Source organism: Mastomys coucha, unplaced genomic scaffold (assembly GCF_008632895.1).
Source record: "Mastomys coucha isolate ucsf_1 unplaced genomic scaffold, UCSF_Mcou_1 pScaffold3, whole genome shotgun sequence".
Taxonomy (NCBI): Eukaryota; Metazoa; Chordata; class Mammalia; order Rodentia; family Muridae; genus Mastomys; species Mastomys coucha.
The window spans coordinates 41,781,964-41,801,238 of NW_022196909.1; the positions used below are offsets into that span (position 1 = coordinate 41,781,964).

Genomic DNA, 19,275 nt, shown 5'->3' on the forward strand with positions numbered 1-19,275 from the left:
TCACACCTGTAGCCACCCAGCAGCAGGCCAGGTGCACACCTGAAAATCACACCTGCAGCCACCCAGCAGCAGGCCAGGTACACACCTGAAATCACACCTGCAGCCACCCAGCAGACCAGGTGCACACCTGGGAATCACACCTGCAGCCACCCAGCAGGTCCCCACTGAAGATGGTTCGGCTTCAAGTTCTCAGATAGCTACCAACCACCCTGTCAAAGTTATCTCAGACGCAGCATGGTGTTGCGGCAGGCCACATTCTCCTCACCTAACTGTGGAATATTCCAGAAGATCCATGGCAAGAATTACCAGTAGGCAAATGATGATCCGGGCCCCCTCCAGCTAAGCTATATGGAGACACCCATTATCCACAGCTCTGTCCCTGTAATCCCACACTGATCCATTTCCCTGAAGTGGCAGGTAGCTATCTATACTAGCTCTCCAGAGTCTCAGAGGCAGCCCAAGGACCAATGCTGGACTAGGTGCAGCATTTTGGTGATATCTAGTGTCACCGAAGGAGACAACTATCAGAGATCAGACCTCACATACCCAGGGGAGCATAGACGTCATTGGTGTCTACTGGGCAGTCCCCAGGCATGTGGGAGGGCCGTGGCACTGTGACTCAACAGCAGACTGAGAACTTGTTCTCAGTGACAAATGAGACAGGATATGGGGACTGTCACCTCCCAGGCACTGCCCTCAGTACCTGGGATACATAGGCAACATGGAGGCCCGACACTGGTATCCCTTGCTTAAATCAAACTAGCGAGGCTGTACGGGTCCCTCTGCACCCCGACCTGCCTACCTCCCGCCTCTCAAGGTCACCACAGTTGAGTGTCCTCAGCCCCTGAGAAGGTGCAGGAGAATCTCTACAAACCCCCTCAGGCCAACAGAACCCATCTCGGGTAATCCAGTCCCTGGATCATGGAGGGAAGTCTCTGAGGAGGAGCAGCAGAAAGCAAGCCCTGGTCTGTGTCAACCCCGAGGGCCTCAGAAACAAGGCTTGACCCTTCAGGACCAGTCCTTTGACAGTGGAGACTCTGTGACTCCTATCCCATATGCTACGGTGATCTGAGGTACAGGAGGCCTTTAGGTCGGGAAAAACAGAACAGATATTTGTATCCCTGAAAAGAGTACTAGAGGGGACAGTATTGAACCAGCCGATGAAGAAGAAACTGGTTGTATGTACTCCAAGGGGATTCTGGGAGAATCAACCAGACAGCACCGGGAAAGCATGTAAGTACCTACCATTGTGTGTATGTGTGTGTGTGTGTGTGTGTGTGTGTATGTGCGCGCGCCCAGCACCAGTCAGGCACAGGCACAGTGCTCAGAAAGCAAAGATGTACAGGTAGAGCGATGACTAGTTCCTGCCAGGCCGCTTCCCAGGTCAATAGAGCATCGGGGAACAGAATGGATATCCCAAGAAGCCCACTCCAGAGCCGCTGCCGCAGGTACCATGGTAACCGTTTAGAGCAGCCAGGGTCGGGAAGAATTGGGTTTAAATACTAAAAAAAAAAAAAAAAAACAGCTTCCTGGGACAATGCTGGTACCAGGATGGTCTCCGCCAACGGGCACATGGCATTCCACATGGATGGGCCCAGTGCCATGGCCAGGGCCACACTCTGTGAAGGCCTTGGGGAGCCCGCATCTGGAAAAGCCTCAAGAGGGCAGAAAAGACTTGTGCCTGCACCGAGTCCCGCTTTGCATCCTGCCCTTGTGACTCTTCCACCCCCACCCGCCGCCCCAGAGTCCTTCCAACCTCGAATGGGGGAGAGCATCAGTTGTACAAAAGGCCTAAGAACCAATGCAAATATTTGATGGACTTGGACCCAAGAGTCATGCAATCTGGACCTTGGAAACTGGGGGGATTGTCAACATTTACAGATGAGTGCCTCGTCGAGCTCTTCCTACCATGCTGACCAATGGCGCTCTGGCGGTGGGGAAGTGAGTAAAACTGGTCAGCATCAGGAGGAGGCACACACACTGTCTAGGTTCACCAGGACCTGCTACAGCAAGAACAGTGTACCAGCCAGCAGAGGTCAGGGGCTGAAGCCATGATGTGGGGCTATCGGCTGGTTCTGTCTTATATTACTATACCTGGGTTTCACCATGGCCTTCATGGTAGCCTCTCTGCCCCATCCCTTTTCCCTCAGCCTCAGAGTCATCAGGTCTTTTTTCTTTTTCTACCTCACATGGCGAGCCTAGTTCCTGCTGCCCTGTGACCCAGCCATGCCGCCTGCTCTGTTGGCTGATGCCTCACAGCTCATATTCATTCTCCCATACTGCTTTGTGAGTCTCTGGCTTCAGGTCTTCCCTCCTGTGAGCAGGTCCCAATGGGCTACTTCATCACAGCCAGCTTCTCTTAACTTGCCAATGAAGGAAACTGCATACACACTGTAGCAATGTATCTACCGTAGGCTACTCCCACTTCAGATGAATGGCAGAGATGTTGGCGGAACTTTACAAGAGCAAACACTGAGAGGATACAATGGTTAAGACAGCTGAGAAGCACCCTGACTGATGAATTGAATGGAGACCTGGGAGTTCTCCATTATCCCTTGATCAGGAACAGAACTGCTGGAGTCAGATGTTTTGGTTTTGTTTTGTCATTGGTTTTTTGTTTTGTTTTGTTTTCGAGACAGGGTTTCTCTGTATAGCCCTGGAACTCACTCTGTAGACCAGGCTGGCCTCGAACTCAGAAATCCGCCTGCCTCTGCCTCCCAAGTGCTGGAATTAAAGGCATGCGCCACCATCGCCCAGCTGGAGTCAGATTTTGATCTCTACTGCCTGCTCCTCCCCTCACACAGGCAGGCCTGATATCATGAACTTGATGGCTGGGGCATCCTCATGGCCCCAACACACACATCATTTACTTTTTTTGGTGGGTGGGGAGTGTTTCAAGACAGGGTTATTCTTCATAGGCTTGGCTGTCCTGGAATTTGCTCTGTAGACCAAGCTGGCTTGAACTCAGAGATCTGCCTGTGTGGCAGTTTGAAGATGCTTGGCCCAGGGAGTGACACTATTAGGAGATGTGGCCTTGTTGGAGTAGGTGTGGCCATGCTAGAGTGGGTGTGGTCTTGTTGGAGGAAGTGTGTCACTGTGGGCATGGGCTTTAAGACCCTCCTCCAAGCTGCCTAGAAGCCAGTCTCTTTCTGGCTGCTTCTGGATGAAGATATAGAATGCTCAGCTCTTTCTAGATCACCATGTCTGCCTGGATGCTGACGTGCTTCCTGCCATGATGGTTACGAACTGAACCTCTGAACTTGTAAGCCAGCCCCAATTAAGTGTTGTCCTTTATAAGAGTTGCTGTGGTCATGGTGTCTCTTCACAGCAATGAAAACCCTAATTAAGACAGCCTGCCTCTACCTCCTGAGTGCTGTGACTAAAGGTGATGGTCTGCCACCACTACCCCATTCATTTACTTTCACAGTAGAGCCATGGCTGCACCCTGAGGAAAATTCATAGCCCCAAGAGCTTTTAACATTGAGCTGTATTCTAAATGAAGGAAATGAAAGCTGACCATGCTCATAGCTGAATAAGCAACACAGGAAAGCTGTGCTCAGCAGGGTCTCTGGAGTCACAGACACCAGGGATTAAGGGGTGCTGGAGAACCACAAAAGAAATCTTAAGCCAAGAAGATGGGGGAGCTCCTAAAACAAAGGATTATAGACCCAGCATGTGGGAGGCACTGGGTTTAATCCACCCTAGCACCCCACACAGAAGAAGAGGCATCTCTGGCAAGAGAATAAAGCCAAGAGGAATTTTAACTACAGGACACATAAAATACCAAACAGTACTGTATTAAAACACAGTCCGGTTGGAAGTCATGCTTTAAAGAAACGGATAGCACACACTGATGCTTATGACCAAACTCAAAGGGACAGACAACACTCTGTGAGGACTGTCACCCAGCGAGGACCAGTCCTGGGAGTCTGGAGGCTCAGCCAGGCTCTCCCGGCAGTGTGTGGATGCAGGTGGGACAGAGCCATCCTCAGTTGAAGAGGACTCAGAGGAAGCCAGCTCTCCATACATCTGGCTCCTAGTTCTCTGGCTCGCCAGTTCCCTCACTCCCAAAAGAGGCTCTGGGCTAGCTTCTGTCAAGTTGTGAATCACACAGCCCAGTGACTCTTCCCCAAAGAGCCCAGCACCAAGCCTGCAAACATCTTGTGCTAAATCCAACTGTTTTCTATTCCTCCTCCAGCACATTTCCCTCGCTCCAGCTGGCATCTGATCTAAATCTGTGCAAAAGATCCTGAGACCTGGCCCACAGGAGCAGGCAGGGTGAGACTGCTGAGGTCAGCTGGGGAGGAGCCTGTGGTCTGCACAGAATGGGCTCAGCCTCCTTCCCTCTGAAAGATTTTCATAGCGAAGGTTGTGGGTGTTTTCTCCAGACCCAAAGCAACCAAAGAAACACATTAAATGCCCCAGTGTTATTGTTGTTTATAAGTGAAAAAAAAAATGGTAGGCTAAGAAATAAAATGTGTGGGCTGGAGAGATGGCTCAGCAGTTAAGAGCACTGACTGCTCTTCCAGAGGTCCTGAGTTCAAATCCCAACAACCACATGGTGGCTCACAACCATCTGTGATGAGATTTGATGCCTTCTTCTGCTGTGTCTGAAGACAGCAACAGTGTACCCATATACATGAAATAAATAAATAAATCTTAAAAAAAAAGAAGAAAAAGAAAGAGAAAATGTGTGCACATACAGCCAGGGGTTAAAAAAGTGTGCATTCACAACATACCAAGAAATGAAAATGTCCAGATACAGTCTGTCTACATAACCAGCATTTAAGTCTGGCATGGCCCAGTCGGAGACAAGGCCACCTCATGCTGGGGGGCTGTGTCTCTCCATCAGCACCACTGGCTGTGAGGCTCTGCCCTCTGCAGTCTCAGGCTCACTGTTCCTCACACAGCTCTGCGGCTGAAGCAGGAGAGGCACCGAGTCTGTGGGTCCCGCCATCCCCTTGGGAAAGGATGGGGACAGTATGGCACAAATGGCCCACTCTGGAAACGATGACGTTTGTTTCTGGTAATCGTGTTTGAAGATCAGAAGGAAAACACAAAAAGGCCCAGTTTGATGCCAAAGTCCTGGTAGCTTTTGAACCCCTTGGGTTAAAAGTTGCTGCCAGAGGGTGGAAGGTCATCTTTGAGAGCTGTGGACATGGGACTTAGCACAACTTACAACAGGAGGTCCTTGTCTGGGTCATAATTGAGTGTCTGTCCCTTGGGGACACGTCCTTCCTTACACACACAGGGACCCCTGTCTGGGTTGGGCAGGGGCGTCCCAGCTGCTGACGGGCTGGTGTACTGAATTCAGAAGCCATGAGTCAGTGCCAGCTTAGGGTCCCCACGCACTTGTTCCCAGGAGGCTGGGATCCCAGCTGGGATCTCCAGGAGGAGTGCCCTCCTACAAGAAATGAGGGCCCAGAAGTGAGGGACTTTCCTGCGGAACATGGGAGAGTGCCACAGGTCTGTCACAAAGTCTTCAATTAAAATAATAGGCAGCCGCAGCAGTTGTGTGAAGTCCCTGTCCCCATTGCCAGCAGGGTGCTCCCTCAACTGTGTGTGCAGCCAAAGAAAGACCCTACTCTGGCTAGCTTTAAATGAGTAGTTTTTCTTGTTGTTGTTCTGAAACAGGACAGTCCAAATGGACCTGGAACTCTAGATCTTTCCCCCTGCCCAGATGCTCATCTTCACAACTGTCTTGTTAGCTTTTCCATGAAATGCCTGAGTACCCATTTTTCAGAAGGAATAACTGAGCCCTGACTAAACCCCACAATCTCCTCATCTGAAGTTTGGTGCCTCCAACTTTCCAAAGGCCCCAGCTCATGCCTGAGAAGGTAGTCTGGATCAACTCAGGATGGAACCTGGGTAGAAATATCCCCCAGCAGCTATCTTATAAACTGGGGTCTCAGAGAATTCACACAAGCCCACTGTGATGCTTCAAGTCACCGAACAACAAAAGTTTGGGGAGCAGATACCACTCCACCCACAAATGGGGAAGTCTGGGTATTGCCCCCTAGGCTGCAGCATCAACTGGGGAAACCCCACTGCCCCCTCCTTCCCTGGATCAGCAACAGGACAGCACAGGTTACCTGGAACTTGTCAGGGTCCGCTGCTCCAGCCTGACCCACAAAGAGGCCAGCGCCCCGCTCTAGCTCCAGACCCTGTGAGGACCGGGCCAATGGCACTCTCTGGAACTCTTCACAGTCTACGTAGAGAGCCACAGAGCCTCCATCCACGCTGAGCGCGAAGTGTGTCCACTGGCCAACAAACGCAGGTAGGCGGAAGCTGGCTCCCGTCTGGGTCTGGCTGGCCCCGGGCTCCGTGTAGAGCAGTGAGATGTTTTGCTGTCCATCTCGGACCTCTGAGAGCTTCACGCCTAGTGAGACTACCCTCTGGGCGGCATCTGTGATGGCAAACAGCACCCCTGCGGCCTCTGTGGCTGGCCGGACATGAAACAGCAGCGAAAAGTCCCGGAAGAAGAGTTCCGGGAAGTGATACCGGGCCACCTGGCCGCTGTTGGAGTCTGGTCCAAAGACGTAGGCCGGCCCGACGTGAGGGTCTTCGATTTGGGAGATCTGCTGGGGTAGGGGGTCTCCAAGGAGCTGCAAAAGCCCCACCTCATCAGCAACATTCTCTGCAAAGAGAAGAACATCCAGTGAGGTGGCTGCACAGGATCAGACCAGACCGCAGTGGCATCCTGGGAGGCACGGGCCAGTGAAACCACCCCCATGGGCTCACAGCCGGAAGCAATCTCAAGACGGTTGTGAAGAACTGGGGCGTGGAGTCTCCCAGCCTCCAGACCCAGACTCTGCAGGAGAGACACAGACGTGGGGTAAGACCCCTCTCTACTACAAAGAGAAAGGAGGCTGCACACAGTACTCCCGCTCTGGGAGCCAGCTAGGCTGCGATAAATCGAACTCGGGAGTCTCAAATAGCCAGGCTCCCAAGTGAGCTTTCTCTGGTTTCATTCAGTCATCGTGGTTCCTATGTTGATATTAAACCCTCCCCCCTGGCTCTCCACAAGCCTGTCGATGTGTCAGGTGGGATGTTACGGGGCAGAGAGACAGGACAGCTCTTCCTTGGCCATTTCTGCTCCCCAAAGTTTGCCACCTCGCTATGATACAGAAGAACCCCATGAAGGCTTGCGGCAACAGCCCTGTCCAGCATTTCCCACATTCGCCGCTCTTCTGATGTGCTCCAGTGACCCAATTCGCATACTTATGTCAGTCCTTGCACCATCTTGAGTTGGGACACAGCTGTGCAAGCCCATCCTTGTCCTTAGGCAAGGGCCATCAGACCCACAGAATACAACTCCAGTGGGGTTAGCATTATAGAACCAGGGAGGGGGCGCTTGGGCAGGGAGCAATGTTAACTGTCAAGAGCTCTTCCACGAAGGGGCTGCTGGAGTCGGGCATGCTGGGAAGTATGCACGTGTGCAGGAACACGATGCTCCCACTGTGGGGTAAGGCTCTACAGATTAGGAAGTGGGAAACCCCGAACCCCTAACTTCACAGGATAAGCTGAGTCAACGAGCCCCTTGAACCCAGAAGACAAAAGCTGCCATCAAGCCCAGCCCTCAGGGGACAAAGAACATCATTGTGTGCCACATAGACAGCCCGACCTGCTGCGAGGGTCTCTTGAAAGCTTCACCCTGTCACCGGCTCCCTAATCCCTGAATGCTAACCAGGCATGGTGTTTGCCGGGTGCAGAATGGACCTGGCTTGGTGGGGGCATGCATGGCTTACAAGGACTGAGTAGGTCTGCAGCCTTCCAGAAGAACGCAGAGAAGAAGAGCAGGCCATCCCTGGGCAATCGGTGATCTAACCCAATCACAGCTGCTACAATGTTCCCTTCTCACTAGAAATGCTAGGACACGGCAGGCACTGAAGTTTAGAAAAGCCAAGTCAGGCATGCTCCCTGCACACTGGAGACAGCGGCCACTCTGCTCCTCCCTCGGGATAGCAATCCCTGGTGCTCCATTAGCGCAGCACACAGGACTCTGCAGCTGCTGGCTTCCTGGGCTGGAAGGCACCAGTGTGTTATGCGATGACCCCTGGGCCCTGCAGCCAGCTCTTCCCAAGTCCTTCCATTCTCTCTCCATGAAATTCTTTTTTTTTTTTTGGCTCCGTTGAGAGGAGCTGCCAAATGCCAGGGCCATAAGATCACTGGCTCTGTTCTCTGGTTACAGCAATTGAGAGCGGGGGAGGGCCCGGGTGCCTAGGCTAGGATGCTCATTCCCCTGTAAGAAGCAAGGTCTGGGCCACGCGCTGAGAGTTCAGAGGGCTGCTTGCTGCAGGAGGCTGGCCCCTATGCAAGCTAAGGTCTGTCTAGTCACTCAGCTGAACCGAGATCCAGCCCTGCCCTGCTTTGTCTTATGAACTCCCCCATCTTCCTGGCTTAAGATTTCTTTTGTGGTTCTCTTTCAACTCCAGCACCCCTTGATCCCTGGTGTCTGTGACCCCAGAGACCCTTCTGAGCACAGCTTTCCTACGTGGTGAAAGCTCACCTTCCCTAAAGTGAGCAGGCATGGTTCTGAAAGCCTATATTTTAACACACGTGCTCCATGGAGAACCAACTGCGCTCGGCATCCCCTCTCGAGCACGGCCAAGGCGTGGCTCTGCAGGGACCAGCAGCAAGAACATCTGGTGCTCCCAACCGACTGCACCAGGCTTCTGATGGTACAGGATTCCCCTGACGGCCTCCCTCACTGTACTACCTCCCAATCAATCCATTCCCTTCACAGGCAACCTCACCAAGCAGGGCCTGGTTTGAGAACACTGAGGGCCGACGGTACAGCCATTTGGCAAAGGCTAGCCTTTGGCAACGGCTCAGTAATGGCAAATGTCTTGAGAAAAATGACCCTTAACAGGGACCCTGGCAGCCCCAGGGCAAGAGGGCACACTCCCTCACTGAGTATCTCTAAACAGGAGACATCCCGTCCCTCAGCAAGACTCCTGGCCAATCCTGGTGTCTGCCTACCCTGGAGAAAGGCCAGTATCTACGGGGTTGCTCAGGGATTTCTCTAATGGAGTAGAACAAACCTCTCACCCTGTATGACTGGTGCTTCTGACCTCCAGTGCCCCACAGCTTGTCAACTGGCCCTCCCAGGGATGTAGCCTGGGGATTGTGCATCCATCCCTGGACTGGCCACTGGCTTTCCCCGCACACTCTTGGACCTGCTATGTGCGGGGGGGCTCAGGCTGTGGCAGCCCTGCCCCCACAGAACCTAGGCCGGAGTTCTGCCGGATGTGCATCTGGTGCTCCCAGACCCCAGGTAGATGTCAACTATCAGTGATCTCCTAGCTCAGCCCTAGAGAAGAGCATTTCTGAGACACCCCAACTACCAACCAAGCAACTCCTGTGGAACCTTCTAGAGACACTGGTGTTTCAACCAAACATTTCCCTTGAGTCAGAGGGAATGATGGCAGCCCCTCCCGGCTTCTAACTTCTGGGGTCTGTTCAGATACAAACACATGCAGCATCTGTGTGTGGACCTTCTAAGCCGTCCCCATCCTGAGTACCCAATAGTCATCTAGAACATAGCGGCAAAATCCAGGGGACAAGTCCGAGCACCATTAAGGCCGTCTCAACTGCTGTGAGAAAGGCTCAAGAACTATTTGAACTAAGCATTCAGTGTGAAGAGTTTTATCACAACCGCCCAGGCCTGGCTCCACTGAGCTAAGGAGGTGAGCCACACGGGACTCATGGTGGAATGGGGGCTTGGAGGGTAGTTTTGTGAAGCCTTGAATGGAGCCATTTTAAGAGAAAATCAGGCTGAGCGGGTGATGGCTCATGCCTTTAATCCAGCACTTGGGAGGCAGAGGCAGGTGGATTTCTGAGTTCGAGGCCAGTCTGGTTTACAGAATGAGTTCCTGGCCAGCCAGGGCTACATACAGAAACCCTGTCTCAAAAAACTAAAAAAAGAAAAAGAAAAGAAAAAAAAAAGAGAGAGATAATCAGAGTCAGGATCCTCAAGGAACTGAGAAACTATAACCAATCCAGAACAGAAAAAAGCCAAAAACAAAACAAAACGAACAAACAAAAAAAAAAAAACAACAAACAAAACAAAAAACCAACAACAGACACCATGGTCAAGAAAAACCGTAAAATAAGAGAACAGTTTGAGTTCTGGTAGACCAGTAGTCTGAATCTACGGAAAAGTCTCCGGTGGAACACAGATTTGAGTTGGGCCAGAAGCAAAGAGCAGAGGCAAACCCAACAGCTCAGCAAAGAAAAGAATCTGGCAAAGCTGCACAGAAAGGCTGAGGGGGACGTCAGCAGGCCACAGTGACAAGAGGAGCATTGCAGCTGTACCAGGGATGAGTCATACCAAGTAGAACGGGAGTTCAAGTTGAAGATCATCCTTTGATCTTTGTCTGAGGGCTGCCCAGCTGGGTACATAAGTATCTAGGAATGGTGCCCTAGGCACACACAGCAAGGCAGGTGTTTCTTAAGGACGCCCCCTAAACACTTTTTATGTTCAACTTGAAAGAGACAACCCTCAGGGTGATGGCGGGTCCTTCCCAGCCTCAAAGGGGTTGTGCTCCCAAATGCTACTTTGTAACCCAGTAGCAATTAGAGCGTGCACAAGCCCAGGGTGGGCAGACACCTGATCTCCATATTAGAAGAGAAATACGTGGAACATTCCCAGAAACAGCATTGCACCGTGCCTGAAAGACTAAAACTGACTTAAGCAAGTTGAGACCTGGGTTGACATGCTACCCCCGTCCCTTGATATCCCAAACCCCCAACTCAGTCAGCATTATCCAAAAGTAGCCTGAGGAGTATTTTCTGACCAGGAGGAGGTGCTCAGATGTGATCCTGCTTTGAAGAGGAAGGGTCCTGGGTCTTTGAGAATGGGGCAGTGCCTGGGCAGGGTTATCCCAGGGATCTAGATCAGGACCTACTTAAGGTGCTGGACTAGTGTTTAGTATGTAGTGGCAGAAGACCAATGTACTGGAGGGTAAGCGGGACATTAAAGCAAGAAGCAGGAAACACCTAAAGGTGTAGTGGGCAGAGTTATCCCAGGGTGTTAAAGAAAATGCCAGAAGCATGCAGCCACAGAAAAGAAAGGCAGGGCGGCTCTCTGGGAGACATGGAAAATATACAAAAGGGGCTTTCACCTACAGATTGAGGCCATTCATGTAAAGTGAGAATCAACTTCCCTGTTCCTGTGTATACACATGTACACAGACCTCAGTGACCAGAATAATGGTCTCCAAAGATGTCCGTTGCAATAAATGTTATTTTACCCTACACAGGACCACTACACTACAGTGGGTTGTGTATCTTGAGATAAGGATGAGCCAGATGTAGTCACACATTCATGAATGTTGTTATTCCAGGCTAGGGGCTCACACTCAGGTAGGGAGGCTGAGTTGTGGTCCAGAGTGCTGGCATTCAGTCTAAACTCCACCCCACAGTCACCTGGCAACCGTGGGGTGGAGCTTAGATAGAATGCTAACACAGAGATGATGATTACAGGAGCTCCTTGCCTTCTGGCATCCAGTTGGGCGACTGATATGTAATCTGTGCTAACGGTGTCTTAAGATTTGTCATTTTGTGGGAAAAAAAAAAAGGTTTCAAAGTGAGTTCCTGAAGGACTCTGAAATAAAATGGCAGGGCGGAGAGAACCAGGAATGGCAGGGCAGAGAGAACCAGGAATGGCAGGGCAGAGAGAACCAGGAATGGCAGGGCAGAGAGAACCAGGAATGGCAAGGCAGAGGAGAGAACCAGGAATAGCAGGGCAGAGAGAACCAGGAATGGCAGGGCAGAGAGAACCAGGAATGGCAGGGCAGAGAGAACCAGGAATGGCAGGGCAGAGAGAACCAGGAATGGCCTCTTTGGAACAGACAAGCATGCTACTATGGACATCAAATATGTGATGCTGGAAGTCGGACATCCATGTAGGGTCTGCTCCCTGCTGCCTTCCCTGACACCTGTAAAGGAATCAGACAGCCTAGCTACTGCGAAGCCTCCTTCCTCAGAGAGCTACAAAAAGGGACCCCACTCCCACTCCTGCCTGGAGGCCCTGTTCTCCTCAGAGTCCATCTCCGGCTGGAGTTTTTAATGCCTGTCTCTCCCTGGCACTAATAACTCTTCTAAGAGACTCCTTACCCCGAACAATCGCTGTCAGTGCTCCCCTGAGCCCTTCACACCAGAACAAGTCCTCTACTGTGAAATCAAAGGACAGGCAGGGATTGGAAGTCACATGACCACAGGAAGAGTCAAAGACCCTTAGAAAGGAAGAAGCCCCCGGCAAGGCAATCATTAAGGACAAGCCGCTAGGCCACAGTCTTGTTTGCTACATAATTGAAATGTATTCAAAGAATTGCCACACTGTTTTTGTTTTTGGATTTGCCTGTATAAACATGTAATCGAGGAGTTGGGCTTAGTGGGGTACACACCTTTAATCCCAGCACTTGGGAGGCAGAGACAGGCGGATTTCTGTAGGCCAGTCTGGTCTACAGAGTAAGTTTGAGGACAGCCAGGACTACACAGAGAAACCCTGTCTCAAAAAACAAAACAAAACAAAAACAAACAAACAAAAAGATATACACCAAAAAAATTAAAAAGGAATTTGAACATTTCATTACAAAAATCAACTAAAGGGGTAAGGAAAGGATGGCTCAGAGGTCAAGAGCACTGGTTGCCTTTGCAGAGGACCTGGGTTTGGATCCCAGGACCCATCAGGCAGCTCACAACTGTTTATGAATCCAGTTCCAGGGCACCCAGAGCCCTCTTCTGGCCTTTGCGGGATCTAGGCATGCATACAGTGCATGCACATACATGTGAGCAAAACGCACACTCACATTCATAAAATGAAAACAAACTATCTCAAGAGAGAGAAAAGCCTGAAGTTTTAGATGCAAGCCATATCAACAGCAGGGACACAGGTCCTCAGAGCAGCAATTACAATAAATGTAAATGGGTTAAATGTCAATATAAAGACAAGAGATTGGGGCTCAGCAAGTAAAGGTGTCTGCTTGTGATCCCAGAAAAGAACAGATACCTAAGTTGTCCTCCAATTTCTACATATGGTCCAAGGTATAGGCGTGTGCACGCACGCATGCACACACACAAATATTTAAAAATTTAGAGACTGGACCGGGTGATGGTGGCGCACACGTTTAATCCCAGCACTTGGGAGGCAGAGGCAGGTGGATTTCTGAGTTCTAGGCCAGCCTGGTCTACAGAGTGAGTTCCAGAACAGCCAGTGCTACACAGAGAAACCCTGTCTTTAAAAAAAAAAAAAAAAAATTAGAGACTGGTGAAGTAATTTAAGAAACTATAATCACATGCTCTCTACGTGAAATGTTTTCTGTCCAAACAGGCTGACATGGAAAGGACAGCCTATGTAGACAGGATGCTGGGTAGCTATATACACGGAATAGATTTTAAACCCACGTGTTACAAGAAGCAGGGGGGACAGAAAGGAATCAGTATAGGAGGGAGCTATGACAGAAAGAGACCAGCAACGTACATGAAGCAAACCGTCAGAACGAGGGAGAGACAGAAAGTTCTACAGTAGCAGCCAGTGCCTCAAGCACCCTTTCACTGAAGGGCAGAACACCCAGACTGAAGATGAGGAAGGGCTTCCCAGATCCGTAGGCACGCACAGAGCATTGACAGCTACAGTGGTGTCCAAGGTCCTCTCTGATGTAGACGCAAGATAGTTTCCAAGATAGACAGACAGACTCATGTCAGACCACAGAAGAGCTTCAGCAGACATGACATATACTCTCCGGCCACTTTAGGATCAAGTTAGACACTGAAAAACAAATAAAACTGGAATATTTACAGATTTGTGGAAATTACACTTCACAGTCCTAAACAACCGGTAAATACAAAACTCAAGCAGAAATGAGTAAATAAACATTTAGAAACAATAAAAAAAAAATCAAGTGTGCTGCCATAAAAACTGGTGGGGGAGTTAAAAAAAAAAAGCTTTGAGAGGGGAAATCTATAGCTATAAATACTTCATTAACAGACAAGTGGTCTCAAATAAACAATCCATATTATGTGCAGAATTAGGAAAAAGGTGACAGGGGGGTTTAGTGGGGGAGGGATGCAGAGCAAATAGAAGGAGAAAAATAAGGAAGAATAAAACAAAAAAAATCAATAAAGCAAAGAACGGGAAAACACATGAGGAAAATCAATGAAAGCAAAGTCAACTCTTTGGAAAGATAAACATAACTGATAAAACTTGTAAAGCCAACCAAGACAAAAACATGGGGGAGACTCATGACTGAGGTCAGGAGAACAGGGTCACTGCTGAATGGAATGAGCTGTGACAGAGTTGGAAGAAACCAAAGGAAGAGGCCAATTTCTAGACATAAAAAAGCTACAGAGGAGCTGGGCGGTGGTGGCACACATCTTTAATCCCAGCACTTGGGAGGCAGAGGCAGATGGATTTCTGAGTTTGAGGCTAGTCTGGTCTACAGAGTGAGTTCCAGGACAGCCAGGGCTATACAGAGAAACCCTGTCTCGAAAAAAACAAACAACAAACAAAACCAAAAAACCAAACCAAAACAAAACAAAAAAGAAACGACATCGATTCTTCTCAAATATATCCCAAAATACTGAGGAGAGAAAAGTCAGAGCTGGGCGGTGGTGGCGCACGCCTTTAATTCCAGCACTTGGGAGGCAGAGGCAGACAGATATTTGAGTTCGAGGTCAGCCTGGTCTATAAAGTGAGCTCCAGGACATCCAAGGCTATACAGAGAAACCCTGTCTTGGAAAACAAAAAACAAAAAAGAAGTCGGGGGAAGAGGAAAAAGGAAAGAAGGAGGAGGAGGAGGAAGAGGAGGAAGAAGAAGAAGGAGGAGGAGGAGGAGGAGGAGGAGGAGGTAGAAGAGGGGGAAGAAGGAGGAGGAGGAAAGACAGGCAGGCAGGCTGGAAAGGAAGTTATCAGTATAAACATCCAAAGATTCTGCAACAAGCTTCTTAGAACTGTAAACAATCTGGGAAGAAATGAAACTACTCTAAGAGAGAGACCCTTGTGTCTCTCACTCTGACTATCAGATTGTTGAAACGCTGTGCCCCAAAGAAACGGGAATTTTCACTCCAGGAATCCCTTGCTGGGAGAAGAAAAAGGCACCTGTCAGAGTGGGAACTTGTCTCCTGGAAAGAGACTTCACACCATCCTAAAGCATAAGTGGATGATGGACCAGTAATTAGCAGGTCCACATCCTGACCAGGGCTGCTTAGATGTGAATGTCCTTGGCTCTCTACTCAAACTCCCTTCTCAAACCAGGACCTGAAGACAGACGTGCTGGATCTCTTTTCCCCTCTTCCCAATGTAACCACTGAATACAGATTTTCATGCTTTCCACTTCTAACTTGGCTTTTTTTTTTTTAATTAGCTCATTGAGGATGGGTGGCCCGAGTGTAACCGGGGTACAGATTATGACACCTCTCCCCGATTTGATAACAGAACAAACAAATGAACTCAGCAAACCAAGAGGATAGGTAACACATCCATCAACAGAGAAATCACCGTTTATCCACAGAACACTCAGTCTGGAAAGGTACGTCCATCGCAGTTTCCTTATACAGTAACCCCGAAAAGAATAAAATGCTCAGGACCTAACTTAGCCAGGGAGGGGAACGCCGTGTGCAATGAAAGCCACAAAAAGAATCGGAAAGAAATTAATCACATCAATGACAGGCCGCCCGCGCTCCCCGTGCCTCCGAAGCAACCCAAAACAGAGCAACTTATAAATAACAGAAAGAGATTTCTCACAGCACTGGGTGCCGAGACCTGAAACCAAGGTATTTTGAGACCTAATCCCTATTCTAAGATGGTGCCATCTCACTGTGTCCTCAAAGGGGGACTGGATCCTTCCACAGCAGAAGCAAAAGGGCAGAGAATAGCACACGCGCTACCTGTTACCTTCAAGGGGTGAGGGGTGAAGCTCATTTGGAAGACCAGAGCCTGACGTCATCTCTAAAAGCCACACCCCTCAGCAGCATTAGATCTGAGAGGAGACGCATTCAAGCTACAATCATTATAAAAGCCATCCAAGGGGACTTACAAGCTATAAGCAATCCCTGTCAAAACCCCAATGGAAGTTTTGGTTCGGTTTAGTTTCTGGCAGCACGGGGTATCGAACCCAGAATGCTGCCCACGTTGAGAAATGCTCTAGCATAGACCTACCACTCCAGTCTTCCCAATCAACGATGTTTTTTTTGTAAAACATGGAAAAGCCATCCCGAAGTTCATGCCGAATCTCAAAGAAGCCAAAGGAACCGTGACAAAGCCCAAAGCTGGTGGACTCACGATTTCTGGTTTTAAAATGTCCTGCAAAGCTACAGTCATCAGCCATGATGGGTTTGAATAGGCTTGACCCAGGGGGTGCCATGATTAGGAGGGGTGACCTCGTTGGAGTGGGTGTGGCCTTGGTAGAGGAAGTGTATCACTGTGGCCATGGGCTTTGAGATCCTCCTCCTAGCTTCCTGGAAGGCAGGCTTCTGGCTGCCTTCAGATGAAGTTGTAGAACTCTCAGCTCCTCCTGCACCCTGCCTGCCTGGATGCTGCCATGCTCTCACAGTGATGATAATGGACTGAACCTCTGAACCTGTAAGCTAGCCCCAATGAAATGTTGTCCTTATAAGAGTTGCCTTGGTCATGGTGTCTCTTTACAGCAATAAACCCAAACTAAGATACCAATACTATCTCTGGCATAAGGACAGATATGGACCCAGTATGGTGTTACATTGTAATATCCTGTAACCAGCACTGGAAAGGTCCAATCAGGATTTTGTTTGTTTGTTTGTTTTTTGGTTTTTCGAGACAGGGTTTCTCTGTGTAGCCCTGGCTGTCCTGGAACTCACTCTGTAGACCAGGCTGGCCTCGAACTCAGAAATCCTCCTGCCTCTGTCTCCCAAGTGCTAGAATTAAAGGCTGTGCCACCACTGCCCATCCCAATCAGGATTTCTTAAGCTACACAAGAGACCCCGTCTCCAAAAGAAAACAAAACAAAACAAAAACAGAAAAACAACAGAAAGACCAATGAGATAGAATACAATACCCAGAAATAAAATATCACATATAGGACCAAGTGATTATTTCCTCCCAAGCCACAGGCTTTAATGTTGTCAAGTCCTTACATTGTGTGTGTGTGTGTGTGTGTGTATGTGTGCATACATATACATAATATATGTGTGCATATATATACTGTATATATGTACCATATGTATTATATATATATTGTGTAAATATATACCATATATGTGTATTATGTATACTGTATAAAAATATACTGTAATATATATATTATATATATAATATATAGTATACCCATGCCTCCTCTACCGTCAGAGCTGTGCTCACCTTGTCACCCCCACAGAATCCTGACTGCATAGCTCACACACACTTCAGCATACAGGCATCATCCTGAAGCCTCCAAACTGAACCAAAAAGGATACGCAGCCTCAGCTCTCTGACTGTGGCTGTGGAGATGCCTACTGCCTTGCCCCTGCCACCACAGTGGACTGCATCCTCAGACAGAGCCTGAATACGCCCTTCCTCCCTCGAGTTGCTTCAGCCAGTTTATCACAGCAACATGAGAGGCAGCATCACACTCGGTACCCAGAACGCAGGAGAAGATGTCAGACTCAGCAAGGGAACAAACCGACTCAAAACTGAGCTGAGAATACGACAGACAGGAGGGAGGGACTGAGGAGTGGATAGCGGTAATAGAAATGGAGGTTCAGCTCGAGGATGCAGGAGCTCTGGGCGAAGATGGCGGGTGGTAGCCAACAGCACTGACCTGTACGCGGGACAGTGGTCACAGGGCGTGCTTTATGTTGAGTATATTTTACCATCTTAAAAATAGGTAAAACCAGTGGCATCCCCAAGGCAGACAGACAGACAGACAGGTCATCTGCTGATGCGAAGGATGCTATCCAGGAGTCAGTCTTGGACTCACATGGAGACTCTATTGGCCCGAGGTGTCAGGTGTCTTCTCCCAGAGCTTTGACAAGGGCATAACCACAACACACTGTCCCCACCTGCCTGAGCTGCCGCAGCGGGACCATGTCCATTCTGCTGGATCCCACCACAGTTGTCCCCATAGGGAAGCAGGCACTGTGGTTTGAATGTGTCCGACACATGCTCCTGAGTGGATGTCATGGTTCCTACATGGTGTTGCTCCTGAGAGGTGACTAGATCATGAAGGGACTTCTTTGTTGGGCTAATCCAGGAATGGATGAGGAGGTTTGCTGAAGGACTATCTCTGAAGGCTGCTGTCTTAGTCAGGGTTTCTATTCCTGCACAAACATCATGACCAAGAAGCAAGCTGGGGAGGAATGGATTTATGCAACTTAAACTTCCACATTGCTATTCATCACCAAAGGAAGTCAGGACTGGAACTCATACACGGTAGAAACTTGGAGGCAGGAGTGGATGAAGAAACCATGGAGGGGTGCTGCTTACTGGCTTGCTTCTCCTGGCTTGCTCAGCCTGCTTTCTTATAGAACCCAAGACTACCAACCCAGGGATGGTACCACCCACAATGGGCCCTTGCCACTTGATCAGTAATTGAGAAAATGCCTTACAGCTGGACCTCATGAAGGCATTTCCTCAAGGGAGGCTCCTTTCTCTGTGATAAGTCCAGGTTGTGTCAAGTTGACACACAAAACCAGCCAGCATACCAGCCGTGGCCCTGGCCCCTTACTCTCACTCTTGTGGGATGAGCAGTTTTCCTCGGCCATACCCTTGACTGTGCCCCACCACAGGCCATAAGCAGTGAAACAGACACATATGGACCATGAGTCAAAACGACGCTTTCCTCCCCTTAGCTATTTTAACAGGCCACAGTGACAAAAAGCAACCACCATAGATCAGCCCTGCAGACAACAACACTGACTTCAGAGCTGACAGGACAGCCAAGAACGTGCCTGCATCCTCCATCAGGGAGGAAGAAGAGATGGCCCACAGGCTGGGAGGGTAAGCTAAAACCCCAGAGCTGATGCAGAATTCACGCAGCTCAATGACAAAGCAAGCAACCGGATTTTAAAATGGGCACAAGACCAGAGGAGACATTTCTAAGAAGACCCGTACAGTCACCAGAGACATTAACGAAATCTGTAACAGGACACACCATGTCAGGTCTCTTAGGCATGAAGCAACAGGTGGTGGAGAAAAAGGAGGAACCCTCTCCACTGCTGGCGAGGATGCAATCTACGTCAGCCACCAGGGGAAACATGGTGAAGCTGAGAGAGAAAGAGAGAGAGAGAGAGAGAGAGAGAGAGAGAGAGAGAGAGAGA

The 19,275-nt window shown here is 49.5% G+C and overlaps 1 protein-coding gene across 5 annotated transcripts in view; it reads right to left on the reverse strand.

Moving 5' to 3' along the window:
* Positions 1-19,275, reverse strand: part of Col18a1 (collagen type XVIII alpha 1 chain) — a 116,843-nt gene that overhangs the window by 37,783 nt on the left and 59,785 nt on the right. For all 5 annotated transcript variants that reach the window (XM_031346746.1, XM_031346743.1, XM_031346742.1 and 2 more), the window contains one exon: positions 6,093-6,637. In XM_031346746.1, the coding sequence (XP_031202606.1) occupies positions 6,093-6,637 (545 nt within the window). The remainder of the gene's footprint in view (positions 1-6,092; positions 6,638-19,275) is intronic.